Source organism: Crocuta crocuta, unplaced genomic scaffold (assembly GCF_008692635.1).
Source record: "Crocuta crocuta isolate KB4526 unplaced genomic scaffold, BGI_CrCroc_1.0 scaffold219, whole genome shotgun sequence".
In the NCBI taxonomy this organism is placed as follows: Eukaryota; Metazoa; Chordata; class Mammalia; order Carnivora; family Hyaenidae; genus Crocuta; species Crocuta crocuta.
Window position 1 is genome coordinate 4,262,515 of NW_027551572.1, and position 22,101 is coordinate 4,284,615.

Here is a 22,101-nt window from a genome sequence, read left to right on the forward strand (position 1 = left end):
ATGGCATAACTGATTGTGTTATTTAAAGAAACATGAAACTTATAAATTTTATATGTAAATTTTATAAAGTAGTGATGTAGGAGACCAAACATGTATTCTATCCATTTTTTTGTTGCTTATAGTATTTATATAATAATACATTTGATAAAGTAGTGATGTAGGAGATTAAGCATGTATTCTATGCATGCTGTTGTGGCTTATAGTATTTTTGGAGGTTTCACAGCACAGAATGCTTTGACCATCTATAGACCATTTTGTTTCCATTTCTTCTATGGTGGCAAATTTTTGTCCTTTGAGAATGGATTTTAATTTTAATTTTTAAGAAATCTCAAACTTATTGAAAAGTTTCAGGGATAGTACAAAGAACTTCCTAGACCATTTCAGAGTGAGTTGTTTTACCCTGGAATACTTTAGTTTGTATTTCCTAGAAATAAGGACCTTTTTTTTGTTTTTTGTTTTTTTTTTTTACATAATCACAATATATAGTTTTCAGAATAAGGAAATTAGCATTTTACTCAAGTATGATAAAATCCTTAGATTCCCAAGTTTTGATAGTTGTCTCAATACTGTTTCTTATAGCAAAAAAAAAAAATCCAGTACAGAATTATTCCTTGCACTTGGTTGTCATGTCTCTTTGGTCTCCTTTGATAGGGAGTTTCTTTAGTCTTTCTTTTGTTTTCTTGATCTTGTCACTTTTGAAGAATACGGAGTATTCACATTGTAGAATGTCCCTCAGTTTGGGCTCCTCTACTGACCCCTTATGTTTAGATTCAGGTTCTGCATTGCTGGCAGGTGTATCAAGGAAGTATTGCTATGTTCTTTTGATTGTATCCCATCAGGTGTCATATAATTTCAGTTAGTTTCATTTGGTGATTAATTTTGATTACTTGATTAAGGGAGTTTTAGCTAGACTTCTTCACTGTTAAGTGTCCCTTTTTCTCCCTTTATAATTAATATGTAATTTATGGAGAGATACTTTGAGATGCTGTAATATCCTGTTTCTCACCAACTTCCAACTTACTCATTTTTTAATTTCTATCAGTTTGGACTTACAGATCTCGATTTTATGGGTTGTAATCTCATATGCTTGGTATTCATTTTGATGCTCAAATTATTTTAGATTTGACCTGTTGGACTCCCTTCCAGCTGGTTTCTGTGTTCTTTCAATGTATCCCTATCATTCTTTGAACATTTTTAATTTTTTCTGGGGCCAGAGGATAGCACACGTTCCTTTTGTACTTGGAACTAGCCATTTCTCCAAGGAGTTCTGGTGGCCTCTTTTAGAAATCACAATTCATGTGTTCATTCTAGGGGATGTAGCTATTTTCAGTCACTCTTAGTGGACAGAACTAGGAAAAGTTTGTGTGTGGGTGTGGGTATATGAGAGATAGGGGAGAGGGCAAGGAGTTGGAGGGAACAGGGAGAGAAACGTATATTAAAAACTGAATGGGGCACCTGGGTGGCTCAGTTGGTTAACATCCGACTTTGGCTTAGGTCATGATCCCTCACTTTGTGAGTTCAAGCCCTACTTTGTACTCTCTGCTGACAGCTCAGAGTCTGGAGCCTGCTTTGGATTCTGTGTTTCCCTCTCTCTCTCTGCCCCTCTCCACTCATGCTGTAGCTCTCTCTGTCTCAAAAATAAATATTAAGTTAAAAAAATAAAAATAAATAACAAACATAATAACATAAATACACATAATTATGTAATTGTATAATATATATAAATAAAATAATTTTAAAAACCTGTGAGTACACCCTGATAATTCCAATTCCAGTTCAACACCAGAGGAATCATTCTTGTTTTCTCTTTCCAAACTTGTAACTCTCTGTTGCACAGTGAGAAATTTGGCAACTATAATCCTTAATAGATATTACTTTTTAAATCAGTTCCCTTGTATGTGATCAATTTTTTGTAACCTTTCCTGCAAGAATGCCCTTTCCTGCAAGAATCCTGTGTCAGGCTCTTGGATCGTGGCACCTCGTGCTAGGCCACTGTTGCCACCTTTCCAGACCCTTCAGGAAGGGAAGAGAGGTCAGGAGTGGATTTAATTTTTTTGAAATGGCATTTACAGTTAAGTTTGATGAATAAGGTGAGAGTGAGCGACCTGGATAAAAATATTTGGCTCAAGAACAATGTGAAAATAATAGTTGTAGTTATGAATAATAGGATTTTCTTAAGCAGATCCTGAATTACATTTAAAGTAAATATTAGTGGGGCACCTGGGTGATTCAGTTGGCTAAGTGTCTGACTTTGGCTCGGGTCATGATCTTGTGGTTCATGAGTTCAAGCCCTGTGTCGGACTCTCTGCTGACAGCTCAGAGCCTGAAGCTGCTTTGGATTGTGTGTGTCTCTCTCTGCCCCTCCCCCACTCAATCACTCTCTTGCTCTCTCACTCAAAAGTAAATAAACATTAAAAGGTTTTTTAAAAGTAAATATTAGAAAAGCAGTGTTAAGCATAACACCCTCAAGGTCCATGCGAAATAAGTCAGGCAGAGAAGGACAAATATCATATGTTTGCACGTATAGGAGGATTAGGAGGAACTTGACGGAGGAACAAGGGGGAGAAGAAGGGCGGAAATGGTGGGGGAAAGGGAGAGAGGCAAACCATGAGAGACTCTTGAATGCTGACAAAAACTGAGGACTGATGGATGTGGGGGGGAGGGGGGGATGGGCATAGAGGAGGACACTTACAGGGATGAGCACTGAGTGTTATGTGGAAACTAATTTGACAATAAACTATTTGTAAAAAAAAAAAAAAAGCAGTGTTAAAATCTTTTGAACTTATTGGCAAAAATATGTAATTTCTCATGGTAATGCTTGACAGTACTTGATTTTATACCTGTTCATGATAATCTCCACTCATTGGATGAGAATGGATATGTGAATGAAAAATCTAAAATTACTATTAGTATTTTTTAATCCAATATTCTCTATCCTTGAATCATTCAGATTAATGAAAGAATTCTTTTAGGGGTCTCATAGAAATGACTTCATAGAATCTCAGCTTAATAGTAAACTTATACCTTTATAGTATATATATCCATTATGGTTCTTTAGATTTTTTTAATTTTTAGTTTTTTAAAGTTTTTATTAAAATTCCAATTAGTTAACATACAGTGTAATGTTAGTTTCAGGATATCCGTTATGTTTTTAATGTCCTTTGTATCACAGGCTGTGATAAATTTCTTTTTGAGTTTTGTTTAAGTAAAAAGTTTCTCTCTTTTGATGAGCTAAAATATAGCTTACTTTATAACATTTTTTTTCTTCTTCCTTGCCTCTTGTTTTAGATTACTATTTTAACTTTTCTTTGCTCGGGATAAAATTTTTATGCTCACTAGTATTATTGGCATCCCCAAATCCAGGAAAGCCTCTATTTCCTTTCTTTATTAGTTTACTTTTATTTTCTTATTCTTATGTTATAGTCTTGTTGTGTTGTGTTTCATGTGTGTGGTTTTTGTTTTTGTTTTTGTTTTCCCCTTTTTCCCAACCAGCCTCAAGTTAAAATACTCTTTGGAAGTAGATAAAGGATAAAAAATAAATAGAATTTGATGAAGTAATCAAAAAAAAATTATGCTTAGATTTGAAATACAGTTTTATTTTTTTAATTATTTTTTTTACAGTTTTATTTTTTATGTTGTATTTGAGACTCATGTATTTTTCCTCGAAACAAAATAAACTAAACTTGGAATATTTCCTAGTAGAAACTGGGAAATTTATTGGCTTCTGAGTGCTCATTTTTCTTTTAGGAGAGTCCAATTCTTTTTTTTTTTTAAGGAGAGTTCAATTCTTAAAGTAATAGTAAATCTGACTATCTTTATCTTTTAGATTCTGTTTATATCTAAACATCATAGACTCTAGCAGCCCATTTGCTGTTATTTGTGCCTGGGGTTAGATTGTGAGTTCCTTGCTAAAAAAACTTTTCTTATTCTTGCTGCCAATTGACATGACATATACTTAGGAAATTGTTGGAAACCCAAATTTTCTATATACTTTAATTATTTCACATTTTAAAGTAAAGCTTGGCATTTATTTTTGCCTATTTAAGGCAGTGATCTTGAAACAGTGGAATCCTTTTAAGGACAGTCAAATCTTACATAAAATTTGATACATAGTTCAGAAAATATCTGTGTGCCAGGGGCTTTTCATACAATATGCACTTCTGAAATATAGCAGGTAAGTCTTAAACACATCTGATACTTACCACTTTGTTCTGTTTAATCTAGGCGACAAAAGGCTAGAGAGAGGCAGCAGAAATTGCTTGCAGAGTTTGCTTCACGACAGAAAAGCTTCATGGAAACTGCAATGGATGTTGGTAAGTTAAAATTTATTAGTTTAGAGCTTTTATAGTTATTACTTCAGGGATTATCTAGTTCAGTCTTTACCAGTTTTCAACATTATAGCCAGATGATTTCTGGTTTTTAAACAGTAGAGTGATGGAGGATCAGACTGTTACTGCAAGCAGTTTATTCTGTTGTTGAGGATTTGTAATTGTTAGAAAGTTCTTCCTGATGGTAGCAATAAAATATCCTCTGCTGTTTTCTTCTTTTAGGTTGTCCTTTAGATTTGTGTAGTACACCAGTATATATTTACGTATTCTGATTTTTCCTGTGAGATTATCCTGAGATTTTTAATATAGCTTTCAAATACTTCTGGTGCCTCCTACTTCTGCTACCCCTTCAGTATTTCTTAAAACTAGGTGCACTTCTCACTTGTATTAGGAAAAGCATTGGTGTTTTTGTACAGTGAGAGAGGATGCCATTTTCCTGTATGATAGTAGATTGCTATGAGTAATTTTTTACAAACATGAAAGAATAGATTAAGTTTCAGTTACTCTCAGTCTTCAGTCCACCAGGATACTCCCTTTCCTGACTTCTTCTTGTATTCCAATGATTTTTTTTTTTTACTTTTAGAGATGCTGAAATAGAGTCATGCACATAATTAAAATATACACACATTTGTGCATTCACACATACATATACATTCTCATGCACTTTTGTGCACATAAGCACACATGATCAGCATCCAGAAGCTGTGCGGGGAGGTTATTAGTCCAGATATACCATAATGTCTTCTGAACCATCAACAGTGGAGCTTATGTTCAGGACATAACTTTGATGTAAAGAATGCTGTTTATCAGATTTAGTATCAGTTGACTTTTTCATATGAAAGATGAAGATTAATTCATTGACATTACTTTCCCTTTCTCCATCTCTTCTTCTTTTCCTTTTTGGCAAAAATTCATCATTAATGTTTTTTACATATCAAATATAATTACCATATGTATTAATTGTTTTCCCTATAGCTGCTGTCTTCACACTCTTTCATGTAAAGTAAACTTATAGCATCCCTATTTTTCCTTTTATTTTTCCTTTCCACATATCTATCTCTGCCTTTATCAGTTACTTACTTTTAAATTGTCAGGGTTGCCTACATTTTCTTTTGTAGTTACAGTCAAGTGTTCCATCCAAAGGTTGACTTTAAATGTTGAAAAATAATTAATGACTTTTTGAATATTGTTGAGTACAGGGCTAAGTAGTGTGCTAGGAGTCATTTACTTATGTTTTTTTCAGTCTAGTGGCCTGACTCCTAGACTACATTAAGGAGATAGTATATAATATATAGCCCCATTTCTTACAGTTTCTCAATTGCTAAAACCATACCATCCTTTACATATTTCTACTTGGGCCATTACTTGGTTATATTGTCTTGTTTTTCCTGAAGTTTTCAACTGTTATTTTTTCTTAACTCATGTGCTCTTATGATATCTCTGTTGTTCTACCCACTTATCCATACTGTGCTTTTGAAATTCTGTTCCAGTCTGGCTCATTTGCTCTGGAGGCATACTATATAGCCATTACCTTTGGATTTTCCTCTTGTGGAGTTGATCGGGAGTTTCCTGCATCTTTTATCATCTCTTTTATTTTGGGTCTTTATTGGAGTTCAGCCATAAGTGTATTCCTTTTTATTATTTTTTTTAATGTTTGTTTATTTTTGAGAGAGAGTGTGCAAGTGGGGGAGGGACAGAGAGAGAGAGGGAGACACAGAATCTGAAGCGGGCTCCAGGTCTGAGCTTCAAGCTCTCAACCCAGAGCCCAAAATGGGGCTTGAACTCATAAACCGTGAGATCATGACCTTAGATGAAGTTGGATGCTTAACTGACGGAGCCACCCAGGTGCTTCATAAGTGTATTCCTAATAATGCTTATGTGGGGGCTGAACTTCCTGATTCTTTGTGTTCTGGATGGAACTCTAGTTTGCTCTCATGATTGATTTTTCATTTGGATGAGTGTTTAAAATATATGAGCGAATATATTCTCTGTTATAAATGTTAAAGCAATACTCCCTTGTCTTTTACTGTTCATTTGATGAAAAGTCTGATGGTAGTTTGATTCTTCTTCATTTGTAGGTGAACTTTTTTTCCCTTTTCTATAACTTTTAATAATTGATCCTTAGAGATCTGGATTTTTTAAACAAGATTTTAATGTGTTTTTAAATTTAATTTAATTTAATTTTAAGTAGGCTCTATGCCCAACATGGGGCTTGAACTCATGTCCTTGGGAACAAGAGTCTCATGCCCTGCCGATTTAACTAGCCAGGCACCTCAAGAGATCTGAAATTTTATGATTTGTAGCTACATGGATCTTTTTTCTTTCTTTCTTTTTTTAATGTTTTATTTATTTCTGAGAGAGAGAGAGAGAGAGAGATAGCATGAACAGGGGAGGGTCAGAGAGAGAGGGAGACACAGAATCTGAAACAGGCTCCAGGCTCTGAGCTAGCTGTCAGCACAGAGCCCGACACAGGGCTCGAACCCACGAACAGTGAGACTGTGACCTTAGCCGAAGTCGGACGCTTAACCAACTGAGCCACCCAGACGACCCTATGTGGATCTTTTTTCATTTCCCTTAGTCCTTAGTGGGCCTTTTCAGTCTGAAGATTCATATCTCGGAAGCTCTGAGAAAATCCTCCAACATGACCCTCAATGATTCATGCCTTTTTTTTTCTTTTTTTAAATGTTTATTTTTGAGAGAGAAAGAGACAGAGTGAGAGTGGGGGAGGGGCAGAGAGAGAGGTAGACAGAGAATCCACAGCAGGCTCTAGGCTCCGAGCTGAGCCGTCAGCACACAGCCTGACGCAGGGCTCAAACCCTGTAACTGGGAGATCGTGACCTGAGCCGAAGTTGGACACCCAACAGACTGAGCCACCCAGGCGCCCCTTGACTATAGCTTTTTTAAAATTTTAATTCTAAACATTGTGTATACAGAACTTTTTCTGTATTTGAAAAAAATGTGTTTTTTTTTTTATTTTTTTTATTTTTGAGAGAGAGAAAGAGCACAAGCAGAGGAGGGGCAGAGAGAGAACAACATAGAATATGAAGTAGGGTCCAGGCTCTGAGTTGTCAGCATAGAGCTTGACATGGGGCTTGAACTCATGAACCACAAGATCATGACCTGAGCCAAAGTCAGATGCTTAACTGACTGAGCCACCCATGCACCCCAAACTTTTTCTTCATTTTGAGTCTGGGTCTAAGAGTATGAATTTTGGGGAATGATGATGGTATATAGTTTTGTATGTCAATTATGTACCCACCACTGTGCTGAATATATTCTGTATATTGACCTATTTGTCCTGACACCCCATGAGAGAGGCATAGTATTCCAGATAAAGATACCTAGACTTAGATCAAGTAATTCATGTGAGGTTACACTGTAGTAAATGGTAATGCCTGGGTAATTAACAAGAGTTGCCTGCATTTTACTGTTTCTTCAGATTTGGAGCAAATTGGGGAGAGTTAAGTGCACTCCCCCCAAGTTGGTAACTTGGGGATAGAAAGGGACAGACATGAGAATAGTTGCAAAGTAAGAATTAAAAGATCTGATCATTGATTGATGGATTCAGGCACAAGACACAAGATAGAAGGGATATTCAGCATGTTTGGAAATTTTTGTTTTTTAAAACAGAGTGAAAAGAATACTGTGTTTCCAGTAGCTAAAGCAAAAATCTTTGATGTGCCTCTACTAGTCTAGCCTGTTGTAGGGTCAGCCCCACCTGAATCACATGAATTGGAAGGAGTGGTGAGGGGGTGATTCTGCTAAGCAAGAACTGAAGGCTGCTGTTAACAGAAGGGCAGTAGATACTAGGTAAATTAAAACAATATCTGTCTGCACTACCCATCCTTTAAGATTTCATTTGGAATGTGAGGTTATCCAAGCAACAGCTGGCACAGATCAGGATTTGGTTGACTTTTATTGTTGTCTTGTTATGTAATAATACAGTTGGTGTTTTTTGTTTTTTTTTTTAAAGTTCATTTATTTTCAGAGAGAGAGAGAGTGCACACAAGCAGGGAAGGGGAAGAGAGGGAGAGAGAGAATCCCTAGCAGACTCAGGAACACGCCAGCATAGAACTCCACATGGGGCTTGGTCTCATGAGATCATGACCTGAACCTAAATCAAGAGTTAGATGCTTAACCAACTGAGCCACCCAGACACCCCAATAATACAGTTTAATTTGAGGTTTATCTTTTTATTTTTAACATGTATGCCAAAACTTTAATGTTAGCATTTACAGAAGAAAGGGAACTAGGGATATGAATATATTTTATTTATTAAATTGAGATATAAAAATACTTATATCTCTAGTGTCCCCATCTTAGGTAAATAATAACATACGTATGCTTTCTTTACCTTGTTTTTTTCACTTCACATTCTATCCTGGAGAGCCAGACAGTGTGTAGAGATCGTCTTCATTCCCTTTTCTAGCTGTACAGTATTCCAATTTGGTAGATTTCCCCCACCCCCCAGATATAATTTAAATGGTCTTCTGTTACTAAAATTTGGTTTGCTTCTAGTACAAATAGCACTGCAGTGAATGTCCTTATCTGTCTGTTTATTTGTATTTTGATAATATATCTTTAAGATAGACTTTTAGAAATGGGATTGCTAGGTCAAAGGGTAAATACATAGGTATTTTTTCTAGATACTGTCAAATTACTTTCATAAGGGTTATACTAGTTTGCATTCCCACCAACAGTGTGTCATAGTATCACTTTCCTTATATTCTTGTCATAAGAAATCGTTGTCAAACTTTTGGTTTTTTTGGTAATGTCATAGGTGAGAAGAAGTGGTATTGTGTCTAGTTTTAATTAGCATTTCTCTTATTAAAAAGGATAATCTTTGCATTTTTAACTAGTTCTTATTCCCTGACATCTCTTTTTGCTGCTTTAGACAGTTTTGTTTGTGATTTTATCATGAATTAGCCTCTTTTTAATATTTTTCATTTTCTTGGAATCAGACACATCTGTGCTCTCTTTCAGGTAGGACCAATCTCCTTGTGACATTGGAATGCATATAGTGCATAGTCCTGTATCTATGGCTGTTGCATATATGTTTAAAAAAATTATTTTATGAAGTATTGTAGTTTTGAATTTTGCTGTGTAACTTGTGAAATTCTTGCTTTCTCAACTAAGTAGAAACTGCTTGAATTCTTTTTCATCAAAAGTAGAAAGCAGATCTCATGGATAGAATACTTTTTACATTGGTTGCACTGAATATAAATATGTCAGTTTTGAGGGATGGTGCTAGGTCTTTAATGTTTTTTAAGTGTTTAAGTAATTAAGTTTTAAAATGTATTTACTTAGAGAGAGAGAGAGAGAGCAAGCTGGGGAAGGGCAGAGAGAGGGAGAGAGAGAGAATCCTAAGCAGGCTCCACATGGCCAGTGTGGAGTCCAACTCAGTGCTTGAACTCATGCACCATGAAAACCTGAGCTGAAATCTAGAGTCAGATCCTTAACCAACTGAATCACCCAGGTGCCCATTAAGTTTTTAATTTAAATTCTGGTTAGTTAACATACAGCGTAATATTAATTTCAGGCCTACAGTTTAGTGACTAAACACTTAAATAAACACCTGCTCATCACATGTGCACTCTTTAATCCCCATCACCTGTTTGACCCATCTTCCCACCCACCTCCCTTCTGGTAACCATTAATTCTCTATGGTTAAGAGTCTGTTTCTTGGTTTGCCTATCTCTTCTTTCTTCTCTTCTCTCTCTCTCTCTCTCTCTCTCTCCCTCCCCCTCTTCCTCCCTTCCTCCCCCTCTCCCTCTCTGTCTCTCTGTCTCTTTTCCTCTCCCCCCTCCCCCTCCCTCTCTCTCCCCTCCTTTACTCATTTGTTTTGTTCCTTAAGTTTCACATAGCAGTGAAATAATATATTTCTCTTTCTCTGACAGACTTATTTTGCATAGCATAATGCTCTGCAGCTCCATCCATGTCCTTGCGAATGGCAAGATTTCATTCTTTTTTATGGCTGAGTGATATTCCATTATTTCTATATACCACATCTTCTTTATCCATTCCTTAGTCGATGGACACTTGGGCCTTTTCTGTAATTCGGCTGTTGTAAATAAAGCTGCTAAAAATGTCGGGGTACATGTATCCCTTTGATTTAGTATTTTTTTATTCTTTGTATAAATACCTAGTAATGTAATTGTTAGATTGTAGGGTGGTTCTATTTTTAACTTTTTGAAGAACCTCTATACTGTTTTCCAGAGTGGCTGTACCAGTTTGCATTCCCACCAACAGTACAAGAGGATTTCCCTTTCTCCATACCCTTACCAATACCTGTTGTTTCTTGTGTTGTTGATTTTAGCCATCCTGGCAGGTGTGACATGATATCTCATTGTGGTTTTGATTTGTATTTCCGTGATGATAAGTGATGTTGAACACCGTTTCATGTGTCTTTTGATCATCTGGATGTCTTCCTTGGAAAAATGTCTATTCATGTCTTCTGCCCATTTTTATTTGGATCCATTTTATTTGGATTATTTGTTTTTTGGGTATTAAGTTTTCTAAGTTCTTTATAGATTTTGGATACTGACCCTTTATCAGATAAGTCATTTGCAAATATCTTCTCCCATTCTGTAGGTTGCCTTAATTTAGTCTTGTTGTTTCCTTTACTGTGCAGAAACTTTTTACTTTGATGTAGTCCCCGTAGTTTGTTTTTGTTTCCCTTGCCTCAGGAGACATATCTGGTAATAAGTTGCAATTGCCAGTGTCAAAGGCCAGTGCTGTGGCCTGTGTTCTCCGCTAGGATTTTAATGGTTTCCTGTCTCACATTTTGGTCTTTCATCCATTTTGAATTTATTTTTGTGTAAGGTGTAAGAAAGTGGTCCAGTTTCATTCCTGCATGTTGCTGTCCAGTTCTCCCAACACCGTTTGTTGAAGACACTGTCTTTTTTCCATTGGATATTCCTTCCAGCTTTGTCAGAGATTAATTAACCATATAGTTGTGGGGCTAGATCTGACATTTTAAGTCAGTCATTTGTGATGTGGTGTGTTTCAAAAACTGGAGCCCATACATAAAAATTATGTTTTATTTGTACCATAAATAAGACACACACTTGTATCAAGCGAAAACATTTTTCTAAAGTATAATAATATGCTTAACATATCATATGAAAATTTGAAAGCAAAGGTAATCATCTCTTCCTACCTTCCCTTTTAATCTCATCCTTCTGAGGTAAACCATTATAAACAGATTTTCTTGCTTTATATGAATACATATAAAAATTATATAAATGGGGGCGCCTGGGTGGCTTAGTCGGTTAAGTGTCCAACTTTCGCTTAGGTCATGATCTCGCGGTTCATGGGTTCGAGCCCCGCGTCGGGCTCTGTGCTGACTGCCAGCTCAGAGCCTGGAGCCTGTTTCAGTCTGTGACTCCCTCTCTCTCTGACCCTCCCCTGCTCATGCTGTCTCTCTCTCTCTCTCCTAGAAATAAATAAAACATTAAAAAAAGTTATATAAATGGATTTTTTCTCAAATAAAATTATACTGTACATAAGTCTGTACAGTTTTCTTCCTTTTTAAAAAACTTACTAATGTATCATGAATATCTCTGAAAATTACATAGAGTATATATTGCTCTCTTCTTATCCTAGATCTCATTATGCACACATGTGTGTGCACATGCATGCAATGTTACATGAGTGGGACTAATATAAGTGCTTTTGTGGTTTTTTTTCTTTTTCTTCCATGACCTGTGATTATACTTTGCTTTGTGTACTCCTCTGCTACCCTCTATATTCATATAATCATGTACAAACATACACAATTATAGGTTCATTTAAGCTTCTCCCTTTCTTCCTCCCTCTCCCTCTTCTCCTTTCTTTCTTCCTTATTTTTGGTCATTGTTTGCTTTTACCAAATGATATCACCTTTCCCTGCTCTCTACCTCAGTAATACTTCTAAGTCTTAACCAATAGTCCTGATTCAGTAGTTCTCAACCTTGGTGCACATTAGAATCATTATAGCCTACTTAAGGTAAATCTGTGCCTAGGCGCCACTATAGACTAGTTAAAGAAAAGTCTTTGGGAGTGGACTTCAGACATAGGGATCTTTTGAAAGTTCACAGCTGATTCTAATGTGCAGCCAAAGTTGAGTACCACTGTTCTAATTTAATGTTTCTTTTCCTTACTTTTCTTTATTTGGGGGCAAGCAGAGAAAGCCCATAATAGTGCATAAAGAAGTAATTTACTCTGCCATGTTTTTATTATTGGATGTTCACTTTATTTTCAGTTTGTTTTTTATTCTGTTTTAACTAACAATGCTGCATTAAACAACAACCTAATTTTCTGAAATTGGAATATCACTATATGTACCTACTCTTTGATAGCCACTAGATGGAGATAAGTGTTTATTTTTAGTCTTGATATTTATTAACCAATAATTTATAAAGATCCAGCTACAGTGATATAAATGTAAAATTAACTCATAGGTTTTTCATGTGTTGCCGGTTAAAAGTACAAAAAGTTCTTTCTCTTGGAGCTTTTGGATTTAGGAATTTGAAATTTTCCTAAAAGGTAAATTTAGTGTCACCATATAATCCAGCCATCATGCTGTTTTTACATCAATTTACCCAATTGATGTAAAAATGTAGATCCACATAAAAACCTGCACATGAGTGTTTATAGAAGCTTTATTTGTAAGCACTCAAAACTGGAAGTAGCCAAGATGTTTTTTTCAGTAGGTGAGTGGATAAACAAACTGTGGCACATCCATATATTGGAGTACCAGTCAGCAATAAAAAGGAATGAACTGTGAAGCCATACAAAGACATGGATGAATCTTAAATGCATATTGCTTAATGAAAATAGTCTGAAAAGGCTGTATACTGTATTTTTCCAATTATATGGCATTTTGGGAAGGCCAAAACTATAGAAACAGTGAACAAATCAGTGGTGCCCAGGGTTGGGGGGAGGGACTTAAGTGAGGCACAAAGTATTTTTTAGTACAGTGAAATTATTCTGTATAAGACTGTATAGTTGGATGCATAACTATGCATTTGTCAAAAGCCATAGAATTTTATAACAGAGTGAGTTTTAATATATGCAGATTTAAAAAGTCATTTCAGAAGTTGAAGTTCCCAGAATGGACTTCAGAATGTGCAAGATCTAACTGTATTACAAATACATGAAACAGCCTCATTTAGGGGATGGGGAAAAAAGAGGCTAAGTAACTTTGGAAATTAGTGAAGTCTAGAATACTGAACATAAAAGGAACTACGCATCAACACTGAGCTTGATAACATGCCTCCCGTGGAAGTATGGGTTAATTATTCTGAAACCACTCTCCTGATATACTGAGATCAAACAGTTAGGTAAATGGATGGCAGCTGATGGGATCTGGATTTCTCATGGCTGGAGTGGGAGGTTATAGATAGAGAAGAGAAGGCTAAAATGATCCATGCAGTAATAGATTAGAGTTGGAGACTGAAAGTGCCCCCAGTGGCCAAGCTGGAACAGTTTATGCAAGGAAAGAAAGTAGTATTGGATTATAACCCTGAGTACAAAATAAGTATATGTGAATTCATACTTACATAAATAAATGATTAAATAAATGGGGAAGAATAGACAAAATTCCCATGCAGAGGAATTGCAAACAATTTATATAGATAACTCACCTTCAAGCAGGTGGAACAACTCCTTACATGTAGGCTGTGCTTAGTGATTTCTTTCCAAAAAGTACAGTGTGGAATGTGGGGGGAGTGGGAGTGGTGGGAAGTAATGTTACAGTAGAAAAAGTTGGCAGGCACTACCTTAACTAGGTAAATATTGATCGTGATGTCATGTTGATTATATGTACCTTTGGTATGATGTGATGAGATTGGTATTTTACCTCAGTGGTCTTGTCCCTAAAACCCATAACCTAAGAGTAATTTTGAGAAAAGTGTCAGACAAGTTACAATTGAGGAACATTCTACAAAACACCTTGCCAGTACTCCTCAATGCTGTCAAGGTCATGAAAAGCAAGGAAAGTCTGAGAAACTGTCACAGCCAAGAGTAGCTTAAGGAGATATGACAACTAATATGGCATCCTGAATGGGATTTTGGAACAGAAGGACATTAGATAGAAACTAAGGAAATCTGAAGGAAATATGGACTTTAATGTATCAACATTTTGTCAATAAAAATTGATCAACAGTATACCGATATTAGTTCATTGTGACAATCATACCATGCTAATATACGTATTAAAAGGAAACTGGTTGTGGGGTATATGAGAACTCTTTGTAGTAGCTTTAAAACTTCCCTGCTAATATAAAATTGTTTTAAAATGAGATTATTTTTTATGAAGTAAAAAAAAGAGAGTAAAGCAAGAATAATAATAAAAATAATGGCCAATCAGTACAGTACTGCACATCCTTACCAGAACTAATGATACTGCCCAGTGCAAGTTTTATAATTGTAGCAGTTGTCATAGGGTAGTCAGACTTCTTAGCAGAAAACAGTGAACTCTAATAGTGCACTTAGTTTGTGAATAGTAACTCACCTAATGGGTTACTAGCAAATACTCAAAATAATAAAAAATTAAAGTGTATTGTATGTTTTTAAAACCAAATAAAATGCTTATTTTGAATCAATTTATGCAATAAAGAAAATTCTCTGTGCCTGCCACTGGGCTGCAAGCCACACTTCACCCTGTGATTCTTGTGTTTTGCAGTTGATATTGCCCATGGGAAGCCTAATGTTTTCAAACAAAAATATGATTCTCATAATTTTGAGGGCACTAAACATATCATCCCTAAATCGTTCATCTAGTCTTTCCTCCATTCATCCAGATAACTCCATAAACACAAAGACAAAACATGCACCAAGAAATTTTTTTTTATTGTTTTATAAATACTTATTTTAAATTAATCCAGTGATTTTGTAAGTGTCAAAGTTAAAAGTAAAGGCAAAGCTGGGGGTTTTTTTTGTTTCTTGTTTTTTGTTTTTTTGAGAGAGAGAGAGCGCAAGTGCGCACAAGCTGGGAAGGGTCAGAAAGATAGGGAGACAGAATCCGAAGCAGGCTCAGGCTCCAAGCTATCAACGCAGACAGTGCAATGCGGGGTTCAAACTGAGAAACTGTGAGATCACGACCTGAGCCCAAGTTGGATACTTAACCAACTGAGCCACCTAGGTGCCCCAGGCAAAGCTGTCTTTTAACTAAAGATTAATTTTATGTGAAAATAGACTTTAAGCAATCTTAACCAATATTAGAATAAGAAGTTTTATATAACATTGTAAACTCTTGAAGTGGAATTGTAATAATTCATCAACTGAAGCTTTTTACTCTGGTGATACTAAAATTAGTGCTTGGAGGATAAATAGATATTACAATGCTGCTATTGGAAAATGATTTTTAGTCCCTTAAATCAGAAAATATCTCAAATGGAAACACCTTTATCATTTAAATGTTAGCTTTCATGACTCATGTAGCTTAGTAAAGCACAGTTGTTCAGTTCTTTTGAGAGGTTATATATTGTAATTAACATACAGTAGAAATTTTGTTAGTGAACAAATGCTATGTAACAGACCATCCCAAAATTTAGTGATTTAAAACAAGAACCACTTGTTATTTTTCCTGAGTTAGTGGGTTGGCTGGTAGTTTTGATTTGGACCAGACTTTTCTGCAAACGGTTTAGCTGGTTGGCTGAGATTTGCTGGTTAGCTGATTGGCACTGGGCTGAGCTGATGGGACAACCTGACTGTTCTAATTTGACTCTTGCTCTCTTCAGGCAAGCTCGCTAGACTTATTTCCATGTGGGACACATGATTGAGAGTGTGTGAGTAAGAGAGAGAGAGAAAGAGGGAAAACATGCAAGATCACTTGAACTGTAGTCTTGGAAAGGCATGTTACTTCTGCCACATTTTTTCAATAAAGCAAATTAAGACCAGCCCATATACAAGAAGTGGGGAAATACATTCTACCTCTTGATGAGAGGAGTTTCAAAGTCACATTGCAAAGATCATGGACACAGGAGGAAGGAGTAAAGTATTGGGGCCATTTTGCCATCATTCTAACACAGTGATTGTAAACAGAACTTTGACAAATTTGAAATAGTATTCAGAGAATCAGCTGCTTAATTAATTGAGGTAGATTCTGTTCTGTTCATGTAAAACCAAACAGATGAATTAACTGTTGCTTTATTCTTTTTTACCTTTATTGTAATAATATTAATTATGGTAATTTAACGAAGGCACTTTTATTTTTAAAGGGCAAGTGTCGATTTTATATAGAAACATATTTAAATTTTTAATTGTCTTGAAAGTCAAAGTAGAATTTAAGTAATCGAAGTGTTATTTGTAGCAGGAATGTTTCCATTGTTATAATTGTCTCTCATAGCCCTGGGATTTATCATCTTTGACTATTACTGTCTCAGTTTTGCATCTGTCTTCATTCAGTTTACCTAAAATACTACAATCTCTTCATTGCATCAATCTGTAGGACATACATGTCCTTTAATATATACATTTATAATAATATATATATTTTTTGGTGTGGAAAATATGTGCAGGTGTTGATGTGTACTTGTGGTTGATAGAATTAAGTATCTTTATTGTAATATTTATCACAAGTTATACCCAATTATGCCATTCACTTAATAGGGCTTAAAAAAAACCTTTTTGGTTTTTTTGTTTGTTTTTGTTTTTTAGTTAATTCTGAGAGGAGACAGCATGAGCAGCAGAGGGTCAGAGAGAGAGGGAGGGTCTGAAACAGGCTCCAGGCTCTGAGCTAGCTGTCCCCACAGAGCCTGGCACGGGGCTCAAACCTGTGACCTGAGCCGAAGACACACACTTAACCGACTAAGCCACCCAGGTGCCCCAAAAAACCTTTATGTTGAAATATAACATACACATAGAAAAGTGCATGTGGGCGCCTGGGTGCCTCAGTCAGTTAAGCGTCCAACTTCCGCTCAGGTCATGACCTCACAGTTTGTGGGTTCAAGCCACGCATCGGGCTCTCTGCTGACACCTCAGATCCTGGAGCCTGCTTTGGAATCTGTGACTCCTTCTCTGTCTGCCACTCCCCTGCCCACCCTCTGTCTTTCAAAAAAATAAATGTTAGAAAAATTTTTAAAAAAGGGCTTGCATGTTTCATAAGTATAGAGCTATATGAATTTTATTAAAAATTTTTTTTAAATGTTTTATTTATTTCTAGGAGAGAGAGAGAGAGAGACAGCGTGAGCAGGGGAGGGTCAGAGAGGGAGGGAGTCACAGACTATGAAACAGGCTCCAGGCTCTGAGCTGGCAGTCAGCACAGAGCCAAGTCAGCACAGAGCCCGACGTGGAGCTCGAACCCACGAACCGCGAGATCATGACCTAAGTGAAAGTCGGACACTTAACCAACTAAGCCACCCAGGCGCCCCAAGCTATATGAATTTTACAAACTGGGTATCTGGATTGAGATATAGAACATTGCCAGCACCCTCTAACCACTTTCGTGTTCTCTGTCACTCCCTCTTCCAAGAGTAATAAGTATCCTTGTTCCTAATCCTATACATTAGTTTGCCTGTTTCTGTTTTTTATGGACCCATGTACACATAATACATAGTCTTGTGAGCCTAACTCTTTGCAAGGTTATTTTTTTCCATAATTTTATCACTGTACAACTTTACTGGTATTGAAGCACGGATTTTTTTTTAATATGCCAAGTATGTCAGATACTTTAATTCTGTATATGTATTATATTTTAAATCTTATAAAATATTTTTGCTTTATACAAGGAGCATTTATTTAGATTTACCTACATATTGATTTTCTTTTTTATAATTTCTTTTTTAAATTTAAATTTTAGTTAACATACAGTGCATTATTGGTTTCAAGAATAGCATTCGATTCATCACTGCATACAACACCCAATGCTCATCACAAGTGCCCTCCTTAGTACCCATCACCCATCTAGCCCATCTGCCACCCTCCTCCCTCCGTCAACCCTCAGTTTGTTCTCTAACATTAAGAGCCTCTTGTAGTTTGTTTCCTTCTCTCTTCCTTTTGTTCTCCCTTCCCATATATTCATCTGTCTTCTTTCTTAAATTCTACATGAGTGAAATCATGACATTTGTCTTTTCTGATTGAGTTATTTCTCTTATCATAATACATCCTAGCTCCATCCACATCACTGCAAATAGCAAGATTCCATTCAGCAAATGGCTGAGTAATATTCCATTATGTATTCCATCTATATATAATTTTTACATGTAAAATATACATGTACATACACATACACCGTTTATCAGTTGATGGGCATTTGGGTTCTCTCCATAGTTTGGCTGTTGTTAATAGTGCTGCTATAGACATTGGAGTGCATTTATCCCTTTGAATCTGTATTTTTGGATTCTTTGGGTAAATATCTAATAGTGCAATTGTTGGATCATAAGGTAGTTCTATTTTTGGTTTCTTAAGGAACTTCCATACTTTTTTCCAGAGTGGCTGACTAGTTTGCATTCCCACTAACAGTGCAAGAAGGTTCTCCTTTCTCCACATTTCTTAGATTTCTTGTGTTGTTAATTTTATCCATTCTGACAGGTGTGAGGTGGTATCTCATCGTGGTTTTGATTTGTATTTCTCTGAGAATGAATGATGTTGAACATCTTTTCGTGGATGTCTTCTTTGGAAAAGCGTCTATTCGTGTCTTCTTCCCATTTCTTCTCTGGGTTATTTGTTTTTGGGTATTGAGTTTGGTAAGTTCTTTATAGATTTTGAATACTGACCAAATATTATTAGGTAATGTTATTTGCAGATGTCTTCTCCCGTTTTGTAGGCTGCCTTTTAGTTTTTTTTGATTATTTACTTTGTTACACAAAAGTGGGGTTTTTTTGTTTATTTTTTTTTTTTTTTATCTTGATGCAGTCCCAGTAGTTCATGTTTCCTTTTGTTTCCCTTGCCTTCGGTGGTGTTTCTAGTTAGAAGTTCCAGCTGAGGTCAAAGAGGTTGCTGCTTGTGTTCTCCTCTAGGATTTTGATGGTTTCCTGTCTCACATTTAGGTCTTTCATCCATTTTGGATTTATTTTTATGTATGGTGTAAGAAAGTGGTTCAGTTTCATTCGTTTGCATGTTGCCGTCCAGTTTTGTCAACACCATTTGTGAAGAGACTGTCTTTTTTCCATTGGATATTCCTTCCAGCTTTGTCAAAGATTAGTTGACCATATAGTTGTGGGTCACAAAATATTTTGAACTTGATTTTTTCCCCTATATTTTCAATGAAGAAAGATTTTTCTCCTCAGGAATTAAGACCTGTAACTTTTTTCCCTCAGATTCTCCTGAGAACGATATTCCTATGGAGATCGCAACAGCAGAGCCACAAGTTTCTGAGGCAGTATATGATTGTGTTATTTGTGGACAAAGTGGCCCCTCCTCTGAAGACCGACCTACAGGATTGGTTGTATTATTACAGGCATCCTCAGGTAAAGTCAAAATAATTTTTCAGTTGGAACATTTTAAAGCCAAAGTATATGCAATAAATTAATAAATACCTGTATTAATAAATTAAATCGTTGCCTGCATATAACTGTAGATCTGTAAAGTAAGGATCAATTTAGATCTATATAGCAAAGATTTTTAATTTGGTTTTATCTGACTTTCCTGGACAAGAATGTTAGAAGAAGCCCTTAACAGGGAAGTCTTTCTACATATTACACAATCTTTTTCCTTAAAGTGTGATGGTATATTATCAATGGTAGGTGGCAAATAACTGAGTGTAGCTTTCTTGGCAGCTTTTTTATTTTAAAATTGGGAAGAATTTAAACCCAGAAATACTGTCAGTTTAAATATTTTAGTTATATAAGGCACATTCAGGGGGGTNTATTTTTTTTTTTTTTTTAATTTTTAGTTTATTTTTTGAGAGAGAGAGACAACAGGGGAGGGGCAGAGAGAGAAGGAGAGAGAGAATCCCAAGCAGGCTGCACACTGTCAGCTCAGAGCCTAATATAAGGCTCTAACTCATGAACCATGAGATCATGACTAGAATGAAGGGTCAGAAGCTTAACCAACTGAAGTAATCATTCTTTTTTTTTTTTTATGTTTTTTATTTTATTTATTTCTAGGAGAGAGAGAGAGACAGCGTGAGCAGGGGAGGGTCAGAGAGAGAGGGAGTCACAGACTGAAACAGGCTCCAGTCTCTGAGCTGGCAGTCAGCACAGAGCCCGACGCGGGGCCCGAACCCACGAACCGTGAGATCATGACCTAAGCGAAAGTCGGACGCTTAACCGACTAAGCCACCCAGGTGCCCCTGAAGTAATCATTCTTGAAGCAGTCTGCTAAGTGATATGTTTGCCAATGTAGAGTTAAAAAATTTTTCTTTGAAAAAATTTTGAAGGATTTGTCTGAATGCCCTCTAGCCTCTCCCATACTGAAGTATTTTAAGGAGAGATAACTCTTACACACTTTTATCCCAGTGAATTCAGTCCATTTTCAACAGGAGTTTGTGTGAAGCAAAGAGAATATAAAATTCTTACACATTTCTCCCAAGCCTTTTTTCCTAGGGTGTTTATTCTCTGAATTAGCATAGTAACATGGAAACAGAAATGACTTCAAATACAGGTATTGCTTGACGTAATCTGGTCAAGTTTGTTGCTTTCTTTTAACTAGAGAGATAATATTGACTTCAGAGGATTATTGTACTGGTTAAGTAATATAATATAGGCAAAAGGATCTAATATGGTGCCTGGTAAATTAGTTTCTCCTCTTTTAACTTTCCTTGCTTAAAAATAAAATTGATTTGGGAAACTCCAATTGAATAGAACATTGGAGTAGAGCTGTCAAGATCAGAAATGCTGACTAAAAAGGAAATTTGTGGGAGTATTGACTAGTTTTGTAGCTATTTCTGTTTTCTACTACTGAGGAAAGTAGCTTATTAGATTTTTGCCACTTTTTATAACTTCTCCAAATACTTTATAATTATCAGTGTAATGTTTTGTTTATTTCTTCATTCATTGTTTCCACATATATTTACTGAGAACCTAGGTGCCAGATACTGTCACAATAAGAAACAAGGCAAAACATGGGGCACCTGGGTGGCTCAGTCGGTAAAGCGTCCAACTTCGGCTCAGGTCATTATCTCACCATTCATGGGTTCGAGCCCCACGTCGGCCTCTGTGCTGACAGCTAGCTCAGAGCCTGGAGCCTCTCTTTAGATTCTGTGACTCCCTCTCTCTCTGACCCTCTCCTGCTCACGCTGTCTCTCTCTCTCAAAAATAAATAAAACATTAGAAAATATTTTTAAAAATTACAAAAAAAAAAAAAAAGAAACAAGAAAAAACAAAATTTCTGCCCTAATGCAGAGTTTTTGTTTCTGTTGTTTTAATCTTTATTATTTTATATTTAGGTTGCTTTCACCAAATTGTCACTTCATTTAATCTTTTTTACAATGTTGTATACTAGCTAAACTTATTAGTATTAGAAAATTACTCTGTAACATAGCTCTCTAATCTTTTATAGATAGAAGATTGTGAATAAAAGCTAACATTAAAAAGTATTCAATGTAAAGAGTGATTTTAATTGGGAACTGTGGCAGATGAAATCTCTGGGTGTTTCCTTCCTTTCTTTCTGAGCTAACACACCTACTGACATCTTGCCTTTTGCCCCTCTTTACCTTTTCCTTACTTCTGACTTCTTTCTTTATTTTGATCTGTCTCTTCTCTTTTGGTCTATTTACATTTGGATATGGAACATTTTAACCACATAATGAAGTAAACAGATTTAGTAAAATGAACTTCATGTCTCCATCAGTCTTTATTTTTTATTTAAAAATTTTTTTTTCTTAAATAGTTTATTGTCAAGTTGGTTT

General features: G+C 35.9%; 1 protein-coding gene across 1 annotated transcript in view; it reads left to right on the plus strand.

Moving 5' to 3' along the window:
• The window catches only part of UBR3 (ubiquitin protein ligase E3 component n-recognin 3), a 229,040-nt gene that overhangs the window by 123,832 nt on the left and 83,107 nt on the right, over nt 1-22,101 (plus strand). The window contains exons 25-26 of the mRNA XM_077751180.1: nt 4,225-4,313; nt 19,571-19,720. Of these exons, the coding sequence (XP_077607306.1) occupies nt 4,225-4,313; nt 19,571-19,720 (239 nt within the window). The remainder of the gene's footprint in view (nt 1-4,224; nt 4,314-19,570; nt 19,721-22,101) is intronic.